The 23,855-nt window shown below is 39.2% G+C and overlaps 1 protein-coding gene across 1 annotated transcript; it reads left to right on the top strand.

Moving 5' to 3' along the window:
• Positions 1-23,855, top strand: LOC128857057 (integrin beta-PS-like). Its single transcript, XM_054092596.1, has 8 exons — positions 1-325; positions 7,575-7,803; positions 7,911-7,974; positions 10,590-10,760; positions 10,858-11,121; positions 17,918-18,654; positions 18,716-19,199; positions 23,756-23,855. The coding sequence occupies exons 1-8, from the start codon at positions 13-15 to the stop codon at positions 23,819-23,821; spliced, it is 2,328 nt and encodes a 775-aa protein (XP_053948571.1). The 5' UTR covers positions 1-12; the 3' UTR covers positions 23,822-23,855.

Raw genomic sequence — 23,855 nt, 5'->3', positions numbered from 1 at the left:
ACGTGTGTGTGTATGAAAGAAGCGATTGGTGTTGAGATTCAAAATGCGTGCAACAACAAAAACAGCTGTCATGAATGCATACAAACGGCGAATTGTGCCTGGTGTACGACACCCAACTATAGAGAAAATCGCTGCTTTCACTATGGTTTGGATTCAAGTTGTCCCAAAGAATCGATTTTTTTTCCCAAAACGAGCTACGCATTCATTAGAAATCGACCTTTAACAAGTGAAAGCACCACCGCGCACAATGCGAAAGCTGCAAGAAATAATACGCGAGAAATCGTGCAGCTAAGGCCACAGCGCATGAGTTTGCGTTTGCGCGCGAGTGAGTATCCAATTTTATGTGAAATTTTGTCATAAGTAGTTTGATTTGAGTAATTATTTTGGTATAGAATTAAATAAATGCTAAGGAAGACACTGTGTGGTTTCGATAGGGTGATTAATTTTGCGCCATTTCGTACTTTCATATTCAAAATATTCATATTCACTATTCAAAAGTCGGTGATTACACACAAATCTCGAGATCTATAGACGAAATAAAGCAAGCCAGTTTTTTAATAATATCCATCATCATCATCAGGCAGCGTTACAGCTGGCGGTGAGCTTTAACTTCATCAATTACGAGGGGTGCCTTTTATATGTCGGGATTAGAGAACAAAAATAAATTTTATTCATCGAAAATCACTTTATTGTTTTTCAAAATATTCTCCATGAAGATCTATACACTTTTGCATGCGTTTGAACCAATTGTCGAAGCACTTTTGCCACTCTGAATGAGGTACCTCCAAAACATGCATTCTGAATGCCGCAACCGCTTCTTCAGGTGTCGAAACACGTTGTCCTCTCAGTTTGTTTTTTACGTACGAGAATAAAAAGAAGTCATTCGGTGCCAAGTCAGGACTATACGGCGGATGACCCATTAATTCGATGTGCTCAAAAATGCAGTTGTTTGAGCCGATGTGTGAGAGCTCGCATTGTCCTGGTGAAGAGTGATCCGTCTTTGGCGATTGGTTTTCCTAATTTCTTGGAAGACAACTGGCAAGCAAATGGTTGTGTACCACTCAGAATTTACTGTTCTGCGTTGTTCTAGTGGTACGGTTGCGACATGTCCAGTTTTTCCGAAAAAACAGGCGACCATTTGTTTGGAAGTGCTTCGTGCGCGAACAACTCTTGTTGGATTTGGCTCATCTTGAAACACCCATACAGTCGACTGCTGTTTACTTTCGGGCTCATACGCGTAAGTCCATGATTCATCACCTGTCACGATGTCATAGACGTGTTTCGAAGCCCCGCGATCGTATTTTTTGAGCATTTCCTTCGACCAATCGACACGAGCCTTTTTTTGAGCGATTGCCAAATTGTGTGGGATCCAACGCGAACAAATTTTTTTGACAGTCAAATGTTTATGCAATATTGAATGTATGCTGGTCCCACTAATGCCTAAGATTGTCTCAATCTCACGATAGGTCACATGACGATCTTGCAATATCAGTTCGCGCACAGCATCAATGGGTTTCGGAACAACAACTGATTTTGGACGACCTTCACGAAATTCGTCTTGGAGTGAACTACGACCACGATTGAATTCACCATACCATCGATAAACACTGGTCCTTGATGGAGCTTCATCGCCAAAAAATGAATTAAGTTCATCCATGCAATGTTGCTGAGTTAATCCACGTCGAAAGTTGTAAAAAATAATCGCACGAAAATGTTCACGATTTAATTCCATTTTTGGACCGAGATGAATCTTTTAAGTTACTGTAAACAACATAAATAGCGCTGGTATTTCAAAACGTTCTGAGTACGTAAAAGCCAAAAAATGTCAAACTTTGCGATACTGCTGTCAGTTGCCAGATTGCAACACCAGGGTTGCCAAATCCCGAAATATAAAAGGCACCACTCGTAGTCTTCTCCAAGTTACACGATGCAATGCAGCAGACCTCCAGTTATGTATTTTCAGTTTCTTGATGTCTTCGATAACGTCGGCGAACCAGCTTTTCCGAGGCCTTTACACCTGATGGCCAGTGCGTTGTAATTTAAAAATGTTTTTTGGGGACGTTCCTTGGTCATGCGCATGACATGACCTAATCATTGGAGCCGTTGTGATTTGATGAACTTCCCCTTTGAAAATTCGCTGCAGCTCCTGATGTATCTGGTTCTATAATAACCATCCCCAATCCGGATTGGACCATACTACTTTTCGTAAGACTCTTCTTTCTAATGTTGGAAAATTTTGTTCACCTTTAATTGATATTACCTATGACTCACAGCTGTACGTTGCAACTGGTCTTATTATTGTTTTGTGAATATTGCATTTACAATATGGGCTTGTCGCCGTTGATATGTAGCGCGACAGCTTTTGATTTTGTTCCGATGTTAGAGAAAAGTTCATCTATGTATCTTCGATTTCGAGCGAGGATGGCTATGTCATATATACAATATACGCGATGGTTAGGTTGGAGGAGCTGAAAAGATGAGCGGATTTCAAGTCGTACTTGAGTGCGTACTGCAAAAGCTAATTGAGCACAGTTGTGGATGACGAGTCGCCGTTTTGATGGCACTTTCGATGACAAAGTGTTGCGAGGTTGACTATTGCACGAGGACTTGCCTTTGGTGCTGTTAAGGGTGACCATAGGGTGACCACGCGTAATAGTTTCTTGTTTATATCGAGCTCCGTGAATGCTTGAGTGATTTTGATTCTAAGGACGCTATCAAAATCTTGTTTGAAATCGGTACTACTATTAGTATATTAGTATTATTATTATTATTATTATATTATTATTAGTAAGTATCAAAGAAATATTTTTTCTTTGCATGTGAGGACGATGAAAATGCCTCACACATCATCAAAGCCGTCATCGCAGCAATGGTATGCCCAGTATACCCACGACCGAAAAAACGCCCTTCATTAGATATCCTGGATCAAATAATCGCTGTCGCATTACTTCAAAGTGGCGCTTCACATTTCTCATTACAAAATTATATTTGCAAACCAGCGACCAAGTCCCTCGGTTTCATTTGAAGAACATTTTGCATAAATCAGCTCATACTTTCCCACTCTTCTTTAATAATTTAATGAGGGAGGAAGGATTCGCCTTCCAAGACCACCTTTGATATGAGGTAGAACAAGATTTACAATATTCGCAGGTGGATCTAATATATATATTTTGTCCATAATTGGTTTTACATGGTTTAAAAAAAGATGCTTAAAGCGCCTTGGTATGCCAAACTGCTGAGAACGATTTTGGTCGGTTTGGTCCTTGGTCCTTGGCGACGGTTTGGTCGGTTTTGATTTGGCCTCTTTGGATTAGAAAGAGCATCACCAGTCGAAAACCTTTCGTACAAACGTTTAATGGTGTTCTTAGAAGGCGCACTTTTCACATTATTTAATTTTTTATACGCACGTTGAGTTTTCACAATTGACTTCTTTTGTTGAATGTAAATTTCAACAATTTGGGAGCGCTCGCGTGGCGTGTACTGTTCCATAATAAAAATCTGCTTGGACTGACGCTTCCAACGCGGTATGTCATTAAGCGATCTGACGTCTCTGTCAAAAGATACAGGGTTACCAGATGGGTCCGTCGAATATTGGCAACCCTGTATGGGAACTCTAATTAACTAAGTCGAGAGTTTCATCGAAAATCATTTCGGGTAAAAGTAAGCACGACCTCGACGCTCTTATAGTTTGCTTGGAGATACTAGGTGGTGCTGGCATCGAAATACATATTTCTCATTATTCTAAAAATCGCATTTAAAGATTCGATTTACTTCATATTTAGAACGAATGTGCGGGTTTATCTAACTGGAATTTCATTCAATTTTGTAGTAACTAAATTAGGCACGACTTTTTCGTTGTTAGAAGAAGGTAACCTTGAAACAAAATTTCTATAAATGACTTTCACGGCTGGGTTTACAGTAGCCCGTACGTACAAATTATTGATTACATTTTCGTAAGTTTCGGCACTTATCACAGCAACGGAAATCTCGATTTCAACATCAAGTAGCAACTCTTAAATTGCTTCTGTATGATTGGTGCAGTATTTATGCTTAACGGGGTATCGGAAAATATATCTTAACGGTGTCAAGTCGTAAGCGGGGAATTGGCATTGTCGTTTTGGCAGATTTTTTGATTTTATGTTTTTGTATTTTGAGTTTCGAGATTTGATTTTTATATTTCTTTTAAGTGTCTAATTTGTGTGTATAAATACCAAGGCGAATCTATTAAAGGTGGTGTTGGTAAATCAGCTTATGTGTTTTTTTCTTTCGCCGTGTTCATGTGGCTGTCAGCGCAGAATGAACCAAAGCGAATTCATTATTTGATTTCTAGTTTCCCAATACTTGGCTCTGACAATCAAACGTACAGAATATTGTTGGTGTTCTAGTGCCACCACCTTTAATGAATGCGCCTTGATAAATACTCAACCTCTACGCTGTGAGTCGTGGAACATGACTGTCAGCGATATAGCAAGTGCAAGTTTTATCAACAAGTGTTTGCGACGTATGTTGTGCATTTCCTGGCAAGAAGTCGTTACGAATAACAGACCGTAGGCGATAACTCATCAAGTTGCTATTAACGTTGAAGTTAGGAGAAAGAAATTGCGATGGCTTGGCCACGCCCTTCGTAGGCGTCCTTCGGGCGACGTAACGAAAATGGCCTTCGAATGGAGTCCGCAGGGCAGCCGTGGGCTAAGACGCCCAGCACATACCTGGAGAAGGCAGACCGAGCTCGAAATTGTAGCACAAAACAAGAGCTAAAATTCCTAGCTTTAGGTAAATGTTCACTATGTTCACTGTAGGAGTAATGGGAAAGTATATATCCTTAACCTAAATTTCTGATACATTACCGATATAATTTAGTTCAAAGCCCATTTACATATATTCTAAATGCTAGATTGACCACCCTGTACCTATGCACTTTTTGCAAAAGGAAAAATGCTTCATTTTAGATATTTTTTGTTTCAGACCAACATTTTCATAAGGACGTTGCTGCATATAAGGTAGCGCAAAATTAATCACCCTATCGAAAGGTTTATAATTTCTGCAAATTGCGTCATATGTCAATCATATTTGACACTTGTGATCTAGACAGAAGCAGCATAGAAACAGACAAACAATCGAGTGCGCAAAGGTTAAAATGAATATTTCCATCATTGTTGAAAAACAAAATTGGAATTTTGAGCCACCTTATATCATACATTTTGTAACACGATATCACGCCCCTAACTATCAATGCTCTATTAGACTCCCTAAAGAAGGCTAAGAGTTGTACTTTCTTTAACAAATTTTAATCGAAATCCTGCCAAGTTCGGATATTCATTTAAGATACCCTGCAATGAAATATTCATGTGAGATACCCCTCATTTGCATTCTCGAAAATAATAGCCTCCTGGCCCAGACGGGGTGCCTCATCAGGTACTTAAACCGGCCTTTGCCCAGTCAACATCGAACTTTGTACACTTATTTAATACATGCCTTGCGGAGGGAACGTTCCCATCGATATGGAAGCGACAAAGGTTGATTCTACTGCCCAAATCCGTCAATCCTCCCGTGGAATCGTCTAGCTTCAGACCGATTTGCTTACTCGATTCGGCAGGTTAAGTACTGGAGAGAATAATCTATAACTGCCCCGAGAACGCGATCGATTCCGCCAGGGGAATATCTGACAACCAGCTCGGTTTCAGGAAAGGAAGGTCCACCGTTGACACTGTGAATACCGCCAAAAAAATTGCACAATAGGCGATAAGTGGTACCTGATGGCTCAAAGGTGCCAAAGAATACTGCTTAGTAGTAACTTTGGATGTACAAAATGCATTAAATACCGCAAACTGGTCCAAAATCTTGGAGGCACTGGACATCATCGGAGTATTCTCTTACTTACGAGCAATGATGCAAAGCTACCTCGAAGAACGCGTAAGAGAGAGAGAGAGTTACAAGATTTCAGGTTGGGTCCCTCAAGGTTCTGTGCTTGGACTACTATTCTGGAATATCGTGGTCTAAAGGTGCCAACATTGTAGGGTTTGCGGACGGTATCGCAGTAGTTATTACGGCTAAGAGACTAAACGACATCTGCGAAAAAGATAATCAGATCATAGCATCCGTTAATTCATGGCTGGGGCAAAACAGCTTTCAACTCGCCGAGCAAAAAACGAAGTTCGTTCTCATATCGAGTAGGAAAAAAGTAGAAGTGGTAACTATACAAGTTGATAATCACAGCATCACGACATCACCTACAGTAAAATATCTGGGAATAATAATAGACAGGAGGTTATCTTTTAAAACACACCTGGAGTATGCGACCAAAAAAGTATCACAACTGTAGCAGCATTATTGCGAATAGTGCTAAACGCCCACGGGCCAAAGCAACGGCAACGCCAACTTCTAGCAGGCATGGTGAAGAACCAAATATTATACGGTGCTCCTGTCTAGCCTATTTCCGCGGTATAAAGGCAACGTATCGTTTATGTGCGCTTCGAGTCTGTTCCGCCTTTAAAACTGTTTCAGAAGAAGCAGCGCTGGTTATCGTCGGAATGCATCCAGTAGAGATATTGGCAAACGAAGCTGCAGTATTGCCTGGGAGTGAAACGCAACGGATCGTATCACGGGAAACTAGTACCCAAACTTGTCAGCAAAAATGGAATAACGCAACGAAGAGCCGCTGGACACATCGCTGCATTCCAGACTTGCGAAGCTGGATTGAAAGAAAACACGGAGAAGTGGATTTTTATCTGACTTAGTTTTTTACCGGGCATGGATGATTCAAAGCATACCTCCATCGGTTCAAACACGAATCGGATCCCACTTGTGAATACTGTGGGGTAAATGCGATAAAAGACGTCCAATACGTATTCTTCGAATGTAAGCGTTTTTATGGCTCTAAATTGAAGCTTCGCACCATATTTAAAGGAAACTACGTCCCAGATTCATTCGTGAAATCCATGCCACAAAGCAGGAAAAAATGGACGGCAGCATGCGAAGTCGTAGCAGAGACTCTGAAGAAACTAAAGACTACGACGAAGGACCGGCGACTAATTCGCCTTTCCTCGCCACGATGTAATGCTTGGCCGTTGTCCCGTGGGGTGAGGAGTTCGACGAAACAACAGGCACACCTGTTTATCTTACGGAGTGGCACTGATAATTGTGAGAGCGTTGCTTGAGCTCTGGGCGATCTCGTTAACAGGTTTATTTATTTGAGCTTGGTAGCTCTTAAGGTTTGTTAGCGCACTCTATTGTGGTGTGGCTAAACATCGTTGGATAGTTTAGTTGAGCTTTGTTAACTCTTGGAAAGAGTCCATTTAAGTGAAGATCTGTTGGGCAAATCTCACGGACTTGGCGGATCTCGCTTTAGCTGCAAGTTTGAACGCTGTGTTTGAGATAACCTGTAAACAGTCTTACAAAAAATTCCTAAAAAATATCAAAAAAAATAAGTATTTGACCAGACTACTGCCTTAAGTTGGTCCTACTGAGCTTCAAAAATATTTACATACATTTGTACACAGTTTAAAAATATTTCTTGAACTCTATGCAAAGTAGTTTAAAGCGTTTTAAACGTTCAACCTTCCAAACTTTCGCAGATGAAGTCTACACCACACAACTGACCTACTCACGTGCCGATGATTATCCAGTCGATCTTTACTATCTGATGGACTTGTCGGACTCCATGCGAGATGATAAGTCCAAACTCTCTGCATTGGGTAACAGTTTGGCGGAGACTATGAGCAACATCACTTCCAATTTTCGTTTGGGCTTCGGTTCATTTATCGACAAAGTTCGCATGCCATTTACTGCCGTTTCGAAAAGTTTGTAAGTATGGAACTCATAGCTGTTGCAATTTAAAGTAAATTTTTTTAACTATTTCATTTGCATATCTCGATTTTTTTAACAAAAAGGCCCTGTGAATATATGAACAGTTGTGCCAAAAAGTACAGCTATCGGAATGTGATGCCACTTAGCAATAATACTTATCGCTTCGCAGTGAGTATGGAAAAAAATTTCGATGGGGGTATTCCTTTAAACTAAGAAAAGAGCCTCGAAAAATTCAAGAATGCCCAAAATTTTTCGGCCTTCAAAAAGAAATGACCAAAACTGTTTTGTATAATTATTTTGTAGATACATTTCGCGAATGAAATGCTTAGGAGCTTCACAATATGAGAAGTTGGAATGTATCTCGTGGTTAGAGCTTCAGAGTTTACTCAGGTCAGCAAAAGACGTAGACTACTTAGAAAATGTCTACTATAGAGAATCGTAGTCCATCTGGTACCACTAAGAGCCAATAAGTCTGTGTAATGGCTTTCATCCATCCATTTCAACTTAGCCTAACCTAACCAACATTTCGTGCAATTTTTCTAGCCAAATTGGTTGCAAAAAAATAGCTGCTAAAACTTTCAAAAGTTTCACTGCTGGTCTTAGACTTCAAATCCCACAGAAAAGTCGAAAAAAATGCATGTAGCATAGTACACATAACAGAAATGAAACTTTCAAGGCAGACAAAGAAAGAGGGAGATACCAGAGAGAGAATGAAAGAGAGAGAGAGGGAAAGGATATATTTCTGAATAAATTCACAATATTTGCAGAGAATACAAATAGACAAAATTTACAAAAAATGGACAAGGGCCGTCCGGTGTAGATAAACGCCGGACACAAACCGTGGCAACGCGCACTACTCCGAGCGTTTATCATCCGCACAAACGCAGTGATTCCAGGACCGCAGCAACGGCGCAAATTACCACAGGGCAATACCAATAAATCCGACGCCGGAATGGATAACACTTTATAGTTAGTACGTATTAGCCTGGAAACGGAAATAAGCACCAAAAAAAAAGCCAAAAAAATTGGGACCAAAAACGCCCGGAACAGTAGGCACCAAGGAAATGTAACAACAAAAATAGACACCAAAAATATATTTCCTACAAGTTTGCACCAACAAACAAGCGCCAAAAAGTAGGAAAAGTAGGCAGTGTTATTTCTCACTAGAAATTAGCAATCACAAGGAAAAATTCAGGAAAAATTGCCTAAAGTGTATTTAAAATATATATAGGGTATAGCTTTCTCTCTGCTTTTCCTCTACGTTATATCTTTTTTCTCTCACGGGGAACGAAAATGCCCAAAACGGTGCATGGCCTTGAAGTTTTATACTCCATTCTCACTCGTCCATCGACGCAGTGATGGTAAATGATTTTTTGAAAAATCCCTACACAACCCAAAAAAATTCCCTACTTTTCCCTACGCTTCAAAAAATTTTCTCTACAAAATTCCCTACATATATTTCTCCTGTGTTTACACAATAATAAGGCACTTGCAACGTCAAAATTGAATTATTTGCTTAAGTTTTGGGCTTGGTGCTGTTTTGACACTTTAATAAGAAATTTTATTTAAAAAATATATAGAAATACACATATTTATTATAGGTATTATAAACACATATATAAAGAAAAATTCAGCAAAAAAACTAAAAATTAGACTTTTTCATTACATTCAGTTCTTTTTAAAATAAGACAGAGTTTCTATTTTTTCAGAATCCGGCACGATTACTTTTAAGATTGGAATTAAATGGTCCACAACTTGCAGCGCGACATTATGCTCAGCGAAGGACATGCTAAGTTTTATTTCGAAATTTCTGGAACGATTTGGTTTACTCGGCTTTTTCTTAAAAAAACTGTTTATTTTAGATGTCTTTTTTATTGTCTTGATATTTTTTTGGTACATTTTTGCTTCGGCGTGCTTCTGCAAATCAGAATTGTCGCAGTTCAAATATTTGTCACACTCAGCGCATTTGCATTTAAATACTTCGTTAGCTACACCTTTCAACCAGCCACTAAAATTGTTGTCTTCAAGCCCTTGTTATTGAACTTTTGTTTCCGATACTTGAATTTTTCTCCTGGTGTTGATCCGAAGAGTCAGTTGAAGAGGAGGAGCTCATTTATGTGGGACAACTAACAATTTTCGCGCGAAGAAAAATTCGCATTAGCGTTAACGAAGAAAAAAATGGCAATGTGGCCGTATTAACACTTTAAAAGTATGCTGCTATAAGGAAAAAAACACTGGCATGAAATCTTACTGCGGCTTTTTATTTGAAATGAACTTTTTTAATTTTTGCCGCTATTTTAAAATTTTTTCTGTCCTCTTTGAAAATTCCCTACACTTACAGAATTTAAAAAAATCGGTCCTTCTTTATCGACAAAAATCCCTACATGTAGGGAATTTTCCCTACATTTACCATCACTGCATCGACGCCTAAGAAGTTTCATTTCAAAAAGATTCGGCCCAAAAGGGAGGGGCAATCCACAACACCTTGAATAACATCAAAGGCGAAAGATAAGGACAAAATGGATCACCGAGGCCGCAGATATTTCGGATTGATAAGCAGGCATTTAGAATAGTAAGGGAGTACGGGGTCATGAAAACGCAGGGAACCAGGGAAGTCCAGTCTACGTAAACTGCGTTCCCACAAGGTGCTTTAAAAAATTTCCACATTTTCGAGGTTTCCGACTTTTCCAATTTTCGCGTTTAAACGAATACCCTTAAGAATTTTTATTATGCTTTTATGAAATTCGATTTACCAAACTAAGCGTACACTTTTCCTGTAATAGTCCCAGGTGGAAAATGCTGTGATTGGCGCAAACATCGACTCGCCCGAAGGTGGGCTGGATGCAATGATGCAGGCAATTGTATGCCGCAAAGAGATCGGCTGGCGTGAAAAGGCGCGGCATCTGCTGGTTTTCTCGACCGATGCGAATTTCCACAGCGCCGGAGATGGCAAGGTGAGTGCAACGATAACATTTTAAGTCATGCAATCCGATTGCCAATATTATATTATATAATAATTTTTCCAAGCTATTGACTCTATAATATTTCAAGCTGGCCGGTTTGATCAAGCCAAATGATGCGAAATGCCATCTGGACGGCAAAGGCTATTATACGCATGCGGAAATTTTGGATTACCCAAGTGTGGGAGCGATAAGGCATCAAATCAAAGAGAATTCTATTAATGTTATATTTGCCGTTACAAATACACAATTCGACAGATATAGGCTGCTATCCAATCAAATTGAGGGCTCTTCGTGTGCAAAATTAACTAAAGATTCATCGAATGTTGTGAATATCGTACGAGAACAATATCAGGTGGTTCTTAAGATAAAAATTGAAGAAACTCTATTAATGTTTTAATAGTATTTGAGAGAGTATATGCATTGTTATGTATGTGTGTGTGCTAGAGTGGGTCAATTTGTGTGGAACGATTTTTCTCATCGTTCCCAGCAGAGTCGGATTCTTCATGAAATGCTAGGAAAAAAAGTTCATTAGAACATAGCTCTAGAGTCAATTTTGATCATGGGATAATTTATTTTGCAATGCCATCATAGGGCTTTTTAAACAAAAATTATGTTCTATTGGACTTTCTTCTTAGAATTGAAACTAGAAATCGAGTCTGCTAAGAACCATGTCGAAAAAAATTTACCCACCCTAATGTATGTATCTATGGCGGACCCTGGTCACTCGAAGTGTAACCAATTAAAAGGGCCATACATTTAGTTTGGAAAACTACTTTTATTCAATTCAAAGTAAAAAATGTGTGGAAATAATACAGAATTAAGAATCAGTTTACTTTTCCTCGATATGACCACCTTTTGCCTTGACTGTGGCCTTGAGATGGTGCAGAAACGAGTCGCAAGCTGCCCGAATGTGACTTGCAGGTATTTTGGCTCACTCGCAGACATTGGTTTTTTTCGGCGTCTCGAGATTGGTGAATCTTTTAGTTCGGACTTTGCTATCCAAAATTGCCCAAAGAGAATAAGCCATCGGATTCGTGTCTGGTGAATTTGAGAGCCATTGTGTGGACGTTATGAAGTTCGGAACGTTGTTTTTTAGCCATTCTTGGTTAACTCGAGCTTTGTGAGACGGTTCCGAGTTCTGTTGAAACGTCCATGACCAGCCACCGAATACTTTTCCTATAATAATTCGAATTTACCTTGACGCTAGGCTCGATGAAAAGGGTTGGAGAGCGACTATCTGCGGGTGCTGCCTGCTGGTGGCCAACCGATGACTCAAATCCTAGTATGAACGGTGGCTCAAATAAATCATATTGTTTTGAGAAGTTAACGAATTGCTCAATTTGAAATATTTTCTCGTCAGAAAACACAATATTCGGAAATTGACCGCTTTCGGCCAAGCGAAACAGCTTCTTCACTCTCTCAAGTCCGGCTTGTTGCTGCTTTGGGGTGAGATCATGCGCCGTTTGGATCTTGTAAGGCTTAACTTTGAGATCATTTTGCAGTATGTGGCGGACGCTACGGTCAGACATTTTTAGTTCTTTCGTCATTTGACTGGCACATCGTCGGGGATTTCGCTCAAGTCGCTTCTTCACTTTTTGAACCATTTCACGTGACGTTGCAGTCTTTTGATGACCACCTCCATGACGTTACGTGATGCTACCAGTATCATTGTAACAAGTAATGGTGCGACAAAGAAAAACTTCAGCTACGCGAGCGGCCTGAAGTTGATTACACTTCGAGTGCCGGACTTTGTATTTACCCATAACTGACTCGTACAATCTTTTTTGAGGGCTTGGCCGAGCTCATCCTCCAATTTATTGCGTGTGTGTCTGACTGTGTAAAGTGATTTTAATATACGGTGGCGCAAAATTAAGTACTCTATCGCAAGATTTTTGCAAATGACTTCGAATCTCAATAATTTTTGTCAGTTGTGAAAAATGCAGCTGCAGTACTAAGCGGCAAGCAATGAAGCCCCTAAAGGTCAAAATAAAGATTTCCATCACTTAAAATAATTTGTAATAAAATTTGTAAAATTTATTTAAAACATAATTGGATGAATAATTTTGCACCACTTTGTACAAAACGTTTTCATGGCAGAAATGCACTTGAGAAATTGCTATTACTTATATAGGGCGGCCGCTATTAGAAAACCGTTTTTTTATAATTTGATCTTTCATCTGAACATCGAAGTCGGGCCCATTGAATGGCAGTTTAGCACAAGCACACTCGGCTACAGGACCGCCAAGCCTACGCTCTTCTTAAAAAAATAGTTGTTTACAATTGTTATCAAAAAAATTCTTTAAAAATTACAGTTTAAAATCTAAGAAGCTGCAAAATGGTTATACAATTCTTGTCTTCACAATTTTTGTCGGTTTCTGATTCTATCTCACGAATGTATCGGGTGATTTTCCTCTTAAGTGTCCGAATCGTGTCGGTAGTAATAGTAGAGCAGCTGATTTGATTTACAGTGGAGGACTTAAGTCTACATGCAGCAGTGTATTTTCTTATTTCCCGAAGGTTTACAATAATTGAAAAAGCTGTTAATGTATATTAGTTTTTTCTTTGGAATTCATATCTATATCTATATATCTATATATATAAAAAGAAGTTACATTTCCTTGGTAATCTTATAACTCAAGAACGGGCTCACCTATCCAAACCAAATTTTTAGGCTTTGTTTGGACTATTCAGTAGATGGTTTGTGTTTTGAAATTTTAAGAATCGGATACCAGGGTCTCGAGAAATAGGCCAAAACGTGAACCCGGGTAACCCTAGGATGTGTTCGTACAATATGGGTAGCAAATGGGAGCTGTTGATGATTGCTATAGTATAGAGTATTTTTAATGCCCCTCCGTAACTAGGGTCTCGAGATATAGACCAAAACGTGGACCTGGATAACCCTAGGATGTGTTTGAACCACATGAGTATCCATTGTAAGTTGTTGATAAATGCTAATGAAAGAGGACTTTTCATTTCTCTGGGTAACTAAGGACTCCAGATATAGACCAATTGGGAACTCGCCTTTAGGTTAAGAGATTGCATTCTTATGTACTACAACCAGTTAAAATGTTTTTAAAAATTCAGATCCGTTATCTACATATATTTCTCGAACTTTACGGATTCAAGGTCAAATATACCATAGAGCTGGGTCTTTGCTACCATTCCCAGATGGTGACCATCAATTTTTGCAAATATATTTTATTGGTGATGAGAATCGTGAATTAGATCAGCGCTGTGCAATTTCGACGAATACGAGAAGATCAATCGTGAATGAATTGCAAACAATGTTCCATCAACACAATGAATTGTGGAAATTGTTCAAAGTGGCACTCGATCTGATGCCCACCGATGGCCACAAAATCATAATAAAAGCCGATAAATCACCAATTGGGAGCACGCCAGACGATTCAATGTACCAACGATTGATGAAGTAGCTATTGTTGTTACAGTTTCAGCCACGAGATATTGTTTTGTATCGTAGAAATGAGCACTAACAACGTATTTCAGAACTCTATCGCTGTTATGATGCATTGCAATACCCCATTTTGTTTTGGAGAGGGGACGATGGCTATCATATCAACATACCAATGATAAATCCAACAACTGGTACATACACATTTTATTTTTGTTTAAATATGATTTTTAAATAATTTTCATACGCTGATTAATTTTTGCATCGCAGGTCAAAAATCAACGAAAACCGTCAGTGCGATGAATTTTTATTCGTATCGATTGATGATTCGCCCTCAAGAAAACAATTTTATTTTGCGATGCAATCAACTTTCGCATCAATTTTTTATGGAATTGCAAGTCATTTTGAACGCAAATATAATAAAAAATTGAATGCTCCAGGAGGAACTGAAAGAACATTTTTAACTTTATTTATTTTAGCATAATTTATTTAGCGTAAAAAATTGAAATGGAAATTAAAGAATCAAAGTTTAATTACAAGTTTTTATCGGCTCTTGCACCTTACCTGTATATATGTAGGTGACCACAACAATAAAATTTTAAAAAAGTACAGAAAAGGCTATTGTGACATCTTTAGAAAGTATGTTGAATGAAAAAAATCAACTAATTCAACTGTTTAAACATTTTACGAGTTCTATAAAGAAAACTTAATATGAAAAATTTCTTGCGATATAAAAAAACATTCTATGTATGGTGGTGCGAAGCCCACTGGGAAATGCTAGTATATATATAAAAAGAAGTTACATTTCCTTGGTAATCTTATAACTCAAGAACGGGCTCACCTATCCAAACCAAATTTTTAGGCTTTGTTTGGACTATTCAGTAGATGGTTTGTGTTTTAAAATTTTAAGAATCGGATACCAGGGTCTCGAGAAATAGGCCAAAACGTGAACCCGGGTAACCCTAGGATGTGTTCGTACAATATGGGTAGCAAATGGGAGCTGTTGATGATTGCTATAGTATAGAGTATTTTTAATGCCCTTCCGTAACTAGGGTCTCGAGATATAGACCAAAACGTGGACCTGGATAACCCTAGGATGTGTTTGAACCACATGAGTATCCATTGTAAGTTGTTGATAAATGCTAATGAAAAGAGGACTTTTCTTTTCGCTGGGTAACTAAGGACTTCAGATATAGACCAATTGGGAACTCGCCTTCAGGTTAAGAGATTGCATTCTTATGTACTACAACCAGTTAAAATGTTTTTAAAAATTCAGATCCGTTATCTACATATATTTCTCGAACTTTACAGATTCAAGGTCAAATATACCATAGAGCTGGGTCTTTGCTACCATTCCCAGATGGTGACCATCAATTTTTGCAAATATATATTGGTGATGAGAATCGTGAATTAGATCAGCGCTGTGCAATTTCGACGAATACGAGAAGATCAATCGTGAATGAATTGCAAACAATGTTCCATCAACACAATGAATTGGTGAAATTGTTCAAAGTGGCACTCGATCTGATGCTCACCGATGGCCACAAAATCATAATAAAAGCCGATAAAACAATTGGGAGTAGCTATTGTTGTTACAGTTTCAGCCACGAGATATTGTTTTGTATCGTAGAAATGAGCAATAACAACGTATTTCAGAACTCCATCGCTGTTATGATGCATTGCAATACCCCATTTTGTTTTGGAGAGGGGACGATTTCTATCATATCAACATACCAATGATAAATCCAACAACTGGTACATACACATTTTATTTTTGTTTAAATATGATTTTTAAATAATTTTCATACGCTAATTAATTTTTGCATCGCAGGTCAAAAATCAACGAAAACCGTCAGTGCGATGAATTTTTATTCGTATCGATTGATGATTCGCCCTCAAGAAAACAATTTTATTTTGCGATGCAATCAACTTTCGCATCAATTTTTTATCGAATTGCAAGTCATTTTGGACGCAAATATAATAAAAAATTGAATGCTCCAGGAGGAACTGGAAAAACATTTTTAACTTTATTTATTTTAGCATAATTTATTTAGCGTAAAAAATTAAAATGGAAATTAAAGAATCAAAGTTTAATTACAAGTTTTTATCGGCTCTTTCACCTTACCTGTATATATGTAGGTGACCACCACAATCAAATTTTAAAAAAGTACAGAAAAGGCTAATGTGACATCTTTAGAAAGTATGTCGAATGAAAAAAATTAACTAATTCAACTGTTTAAACATTTTACGAGCTCTATAAAGAAAACTTAATATGAAAAATTTATTGCGATATAAAAAAACATTTTATGTATGGTGGTGCGAAGCCCACTGGGAAATGCTAGTTTATTCATAAATATACAAAAATTTGAATTTGAAATATGACAAAAGTCTACATACAGTTCAGTTAGTTAAAAAAAAGCATTCATTTTAAAACTAGCTTTTGTGAATATTTTTAATATTTAGTAGGCTCACCACCATTATGAATTACCGTTCAAAGGTATCGGGGCATTGGTCCATCTAGTTGTGTAAGCTCTTCTTGTGTTATTTGGTTCCATGTCTTGATCTCATCAATTATTTCTTTATTGGTTTTTCGTCAATTTCTATACTTTGTCGAATTTTAGTCTCCCGGAGCTCTCAAATAGGCTCTGTCGTATTTAAATCCGAACTCCGCAGCGGTTATTAAGGGTCTGGATGCATAATATATATAAGGGCTATTCATTGACTCTTAGTCCAGTATGTTTAGGGTCATTGTTCTGTTTTCAAACCCAACCTTACCCAATACTCAAGCATTATAGTGATGACTTCAAATGTTGTTTCAATATGTTTTTGTATTTAAATCGGTCCATAGCACCTTGAATAAAGGTCATACTTCCAACGCCAGATGCACATAGGTCTCCAAGCCATTACGCTACCACCGCCATGCTTGACAGTTAAGTAGGTAACATATTTTTCATTTCCATATCCGCATTTCTTCTTCTCCATATACCTGTATTAGCATCACTTCCAAATACATTGAAATTCGATGCATCAGTAAATAAAATTTTAGACCACAAATTCGTTTCCTTGCCAATCCCTTGTGACCGTGCAAGCTCAAGCTGAAAACGATGGTTTTTTCTGAAATCAGAGGCTTTTTAAGTGATGTTCTGCTGAAATATCCGCTATTATTAAAATATATTTTAATAGTACTTTGATGAACACTTCTTCTCGATGTCTCGACGATATGCTGGATCATTTTCCGAGTATTAAGTCTCGGAGTTTTGTCGACTTCTCTTGAAATGGAGCTTACATCTCTTCTAGACAGCATCATTGAGCGGCAATTTCGCCATAAGATTTACATATTTTCTTGTCTGCGCTTAACCTCCGATTTTCTTAAATGAGAAGATATTTCTTTTTTCAAGCTCAATATTTTATCCATTTGAAAAGACCAGTTTTTGCAATTACTGTATACCTTTAGGGAAATAAAAAAATATGCTGCTGTACGAATATGTAGACTTTGGTCCTTCACTTCATCTATTTTATTTCATTATCTAAATTAGTTTCTGTAAATATGTATTTTTTCCTACCTTTAAACTTGGTTTTGAATACGTTGCGACATCGAATTCCGGAGTCCTGTCTACACTTCCATACTCTCTTAGCACGCAGGGACAATATCAATTTCTTTCTTATAATTCCTTTCGTCTTCGGCTATTATTTTCCAGTGAAATTGTTTTCTAATATCTCTCGCCTATCGTTGTAGCAAATTTCGTCCACTATCCAAATACTCGATAATGCCACCCACCATGTCAAGGTTAGCTACTATTCAACTTGCGGCACTGATGGCGCCGCAAGACCAACTTCGAAATGCGATGGCGTACGCATCGGCGATAAGATTACATTTACCGTGAATATCAGCATACAGTCATGCCCAGCTGATCCACGCGATTGGCAACAAATCATACAAATCTACCCGGTCGGCATTAATGAGAGTCTGATTATCGATCTCGAAATGCTTTGCGGTTGTGAGTGCGAGAGCCAAAAGCTAACACTCAGTGCAGAGTGTTCCTCTCATGGCAGTCTGGTGTGTGGCGTTTGTGTGTGCGATGAGAAATACATTGGAGCGCAGTGCGAGTGTTCCAGTGCCAATGTGCAGGCCAACAATGGTAATAGTCACTTTTGCCACGACAACTCAACATTTATCGACTGCAGTGGGCGTGGCATTTGCTCGTGTGGTATATGCCAATGCGACCAACGTTCCAACGCCGAGGAAGTGATTTCGGGCAGATATTGTCAATGTGACAATTTCTCTTGCGAGCGATATGAACGGAAAATTTGCTCTGGTGCGGAGCATGGCACATGTGAATGCGGTAAATGCGATTGTAAGCCGGGTTGGACGGGACCGGCATGTGAATGTCAAGTGTCTACAGAGAGCTGCAGGCCACCGGACGGCGGTGAGATTTGCTCCGGCAAAGGGACATGCGAGTGTGGCGTGTGCAAGTAAGAAATGTTCAATTAATTTTTTAATTACCAATGAATAACTCATTAATATGCAATGTAGATGCCAGACCACTGCTCAGGGTCGCTATTCGGGGCAATACTGCGAAATGTGCCCGACGTGTTCAAGTCGTTGCTCTGAAATAAAACATTGCGTACAATGCCAATTGTACGACATGGGAAAGCTGAAAGATAAGATGGACTGCGCAAATAACTGTTCCAACGTCAAGACAACCGCCCTAGAAAAGGATGTCTTTGAAAAATACGAATTAGTTAAGGGCGAAAAGAAATGTGTCTTCTACGATGATGAATATTGTAAATTTAGTTTTATATTCCAAGAAATGGACGGTACCGATGAAGTGCGTGCCCTAAAAGAGCGCGAATGTTTGTCAAAGGTCGCCTTGCTTGGAATTCTAGGTGGTGTGGCCGGTGCTATTTTAGGCGTGGGCTTGGCCACGCTGCTTTTGTGGAAAGCCATCACTACCATTCAGGATCATCGCGAATATCAGCGATTCGAAGAGGAGCAGTTAAAAGCGAAATGGAATTCGGTAAGAAGTTTTTAGATAATACTTTTTTTATCAGAAAGTCGATCTGTAATTAAAGATTGGTATTGATGTTCATGTTAATATTGATATTGTTATTGGTGATGATATTAAAATTAATCCTAACTATCTAATGTGCAAACAGACACCGGTGCAAAATGAGGGTTCATAGTTCCGAACAATTTAGACACCGAAAATATGAATGTGGAGTTGAGTTCACATAATCTCTTGTAATTTAGGTACCAGGTGAGGCAATCTGGTTAATCGTGGGTTTAACCAAAACCGCCCCTGCGAGAGGACTGCCCTAAAGCGTTGGAGCTGTCAAAGGCTTTCGATACAGTTAGTCATTCTATGCTCTTAGATTACATCCAACAGTCGATACTCCCGCAGGGACTGAAGAGAAGAAATTGAAATTTGAATTGGTCGAGCCAAGGAGCACCAAGAGATTTGGTGGCTCCTAAAACGCCCAGGCTGAAAAGCCCTAGAGCTCTAGAAAGATGGTAGACAGTCAAGGAGGGAAGGAAAGGAATAGGAAAGAATAGAGACGGAGACAGAGGTAGTTAGACCTGTGAGAATTTTCCAGATTCTTTGGTAAATCTGTAAATATCCTCCAGTTTTGGAGAACGAATATTATTCATTCTCACGACACCGGAACCCAAAACTCGTAGCCTTGTTCTAGCAAAGGCAGGACACTCACAGAAAAAGTGCTCAGTGCTATCCGTCTCCTCCTTGTAAAACAAGCACATTGGGTCCTCAAAGATTCCAATTGTAGTCATATGCTGACCCCATGGGTTGTGTCCTGTAATGATACCGATCATTAACCGAACGTCTTTCCTTCTAAGTTGTCGTAGAAAGTTTGATAGTTTTCTGTTCGGACTTGTCACAAAACACTTTGCAATTCTGCAGCGTTGAAGACCGAACCATCGCTCTTTATGTAAATTGCAGACATAATCATTGATTCATTCATGATTCCTGCGGAATTGTTTCCGATTATTGGCTCTGGCCCTTGTGGTGGAACCGCTGATCCACGGTTAGCCAATTCATGGGCAAATTCGTTTCCTTGAACGCCGGAGTGTCCTGGAACCCATATAAGTACAAGCCTGTTCTGTTTTACGACAGAATTAAGCTTCTTCTTACATTCTTGAACAACCTTTGAGGTTGCTTCGCGTTCTCCAGGGCCTTCAGAATAGCCTGACTGTCACTGAAAACTGCAATCTGTTTCCTGCTTCATCTCCTCTCGATTATCCATTCGGCTACTTTTACGATGGCAAAAATTTCTGTTTGGAAGGCAGTTGCCATTTCCCCCATAACATAGTGATACCTATTACTATCGTTTAAGTACCATCCGGTTCCAGACCCTATTCGATGACTGAAGAGGTGGTCCACGAACTATTTGTGTGGTCAACAATGATCTGTCATTTTTCGAGACCGTGGCTCCATACAGAGGAGGATAAAGCAAGCAGTGCCGCGGGGTGGTGCCTGTTGTTGTTGTTGTAGCAATAACTTTAACTCTGAGGGCGGTGTCTCTTCACCCTTGGCTTTCAACTTCCACATCTCGAAGCTCTTCCAACCACCAAAGGTAGCTTCATTGGTGTCCTATGCCGCCGCGTGTTCGATAATGGCGTACGGCAATAACATTGATGACTTTTGTTCCAAAGTGACTGATTATCACATTTGCCTTTATCGCTTTATCACTGCGCGGAATCTCTAGCTTTCCCCCTATATTCACCTAAACACTTTTTACCACCTGAACGAAGGTGCCAAGCTGCAGTTAAAGGTAAAAGTCGATGAGACACCAATACCGACAGTAAGCAACCACAAAATCCTGCGAATCACGTCCAACAGTTTGCTCTATTTCTCTGCGCATACAACTGCAATTGCCAATAATGACAAAAACTGCAACAAGGTCTTCAAATCGCTAGCAGCATTTAAGGCAAAGACAAAGAAATGCTGCCGTCGATATTTAAAGCAATTATCCGTTTGGTTATAAATTAGGCTGCGCGCGTATGGTCTCCTGCCACTAGTGATTCGCAGTAGACATAACTTCAGATCTGTCAGAATATTGTCACCTCCACTGCCTTGGAATGCCTTCTGATGTCTCCTCTACAATATGTGACCTCCATGCTCTCGGTTAGGTTAGGATAGGTTATGGTGGTAGTCGGTCCATAAGTCGACAACTCACTTAGATCTTACAGGTCCGCTGTGATACCACTGTGCGATACGGGAACCGTGTTTATTTATTTTCAAAAAACCATTTTGAGCCTCTTATTAAGCGCAGGATTGGTCTAATCCCCGCGCAAAACAGCTCTGTAAGAGAATTGAAAAAGTGTTCACCTAGACAGCCTGCTCTGATTTTAGCTAAGGCTGGACAATTGCAAAGGAAGTGCTCTACTGTTTCTTCCTCCTCCTCATCTCCAAAGCTTCTACAATATTCATGGGAGAATACTCCTAGTCTCAAGGAATGCCTCCCAAATAGCCAGTGGCCGGTTACACAAGCCACGACCTCCGAGATATCATCTCGTGAGAGGCTAAGTAATTCCTTTGTCTTTTTCTTGTTTATTTGCGGCCATAGAGCCTGGCTGTTACGCATGTATCTTCATCTTCCCATGACCTATTGGTCTCTTGGGTAATGTTGTTTTTTATTATTAATTTACTCGTGGCCAAAGGTATTCCAATGGCACTTTTATCACTGAACAGTTGAAGAGCAGTACCTTTTCTAGCTAGCTCATCGGCTCTACAGTTTCCCTCAATATCTCTGTGTCCCGGAACCCAAATAAGGCTGACCTTGAAAACGACGCTAATATCAGTTAGGGCTGCTCGGTATTCCTGTGCAACCTTCGATCTTAGTATAGCAGCATTCATTGATTTAATGGCCCCTTGGCTATCCGCGAATATATTTATAGTCGTTTTTGTTACGGCTTTCCGTATTTAGATATGTAGCTACTGCTTTTATGGCTAGAACCTTTGCCTGATAGACGCTGCAGTAGTCTGGTAGTCGAACGAATATTTCCAGTCCTAATTCCTTCGAAAATACTTTATAGTCAACCAGTCGTCTAGCTTGGAACCATCTCTATAAAAATTTAATTCCCCCCGCTTCTCCACAACCTTGGTGTCTGCCACTCCATTTTTGACGGTATACTTGTCTTGAAGAGCTTGTCAAAGGTAAGTCCAGTAGTAGAATAGTCTGTTGTTTGTGACTGTTCAGAGTGTGCAAAATACAGGCGTGGCCAAACCGCCATTCTTTCCATAGCGCCATACTTTTGAGTCTAAGCGCTGAGACGGCGTCCACGTTTTTATGCTCTCGGTTAAGGAGTGCAACAAAATGCTCAGCGATCAATTTCTGCTAGGCTGGTACTGCAATAATTACACTTGCGAGAGGCTTAGCCACCTCCTAATCGAATCAGGAGACATCTCTCCAGGACCAGACATGACTTAAACTACTGCATATATACTTTAGCGTACAGACTGATATTAATCAATATGCACCGTGTGTTCTCTAACAACCCTCCTAAATTCCTGACCTCCGAATGGCGTCATCGAAGTCAAACCACTATCCATCGCAGACGAAGAACTTTAGTGGTCTCATGAGACTCGTACAACTTTAACTCAATTACGTTCTAAATATTGTAGCAGCGACATACACAATCATATATCCACTTTATTAAACCCACTCATCTACCGTTAGATAAGATATACGATGCTGATTGGTGCACTGCTACAACAATAATCTGAAGGACACTTAGAGTGTAGGTACAGTAAGGCTTGGCAAGTTATCATAAATCGTTTAATGTTAGAGGAATATTTCCAAATTGTGAAAATTTACTTTGAAAAAAAAAAACAAATAACTCGTAGTCGCTGAGGACATATATTGGCTATTCAAAAAATAAAGGCCATGAGATAATCTACCATCATCTCTTCTGTATAATCATTTTTAGTTCTCAAGCCCTTAAAAAACCCCGATACTTTAATTTGTTTTCTGTTCTTCCCGCTGCTTCTAGCTTCCCTTTCGACTGTTCGCTTCCAGGTTTTCCTTGGTGTACCAGGTTTGCCACCACCAACCGACCGCATGCTAACTTATAGTCTATTGGTCGCTCCAACTACACATTTATGGTTGCAGCTCCTCACAATTCAAAAAGTTTCTTTCCTTCTTTTAACATTTTCTGAATTTTTGAGAAATTTGTTATAAAATATCAGCACATTCTTTATTTACTAAAATGATTCGGTTCCACTTTGCAGATTAGCTGACTTAGATTGTCTTTGAGCCAATTTAAATCTTGATTTTCCCCCCTGGGTTTTTTGCACATTCTCTTTTAAGGAAGTCCAAGAAAATCTTCGGGCATTTAGACGATGACTTTTCATCTCCGGCTTTTCTTCTTTGTTTTTTGACGTGTTTCGAGCTTACTTAATTTTGTCAAAGTTGAAGCTTTGATTTTGGCTTAATTTTTTTCCTGATATTGGTGTTGGCTTGGATTTCCATCTTGATCTCTATTGTAAACTTCACTTATCATATTTTTGACTTGGATTTTATTATAATAATTATATTTATTTTATTACATTTTCAGGATCACAACCCGCTCTACAAGCAAGCAATTTCTACTTTTAAAAATCCTTTGTATCCCTCTCAATAGACTACAGAAAAAAAGCTAGTTTAAAATTATGCCA

The sequence above is a fragment of the Anastrepha ludens genome, chromosome 3 (genome assembly GCF_028408465.1).
Source record: "Anastrepha ludens isolate Willacy chromosome 3, idAnaLude1.1, whole genome shotgun sequence".
Classification (NCBI taxonomy): domain Eukaryota; kingdom Metazoa; phylum Arthropoda; class Insecta; order Diptera; family Tephritidae; genus Anastrepha; species Anastrepha ludens.
This window is presented reverse-complemented; position numbering and strand designations above follow the sequence as displayed.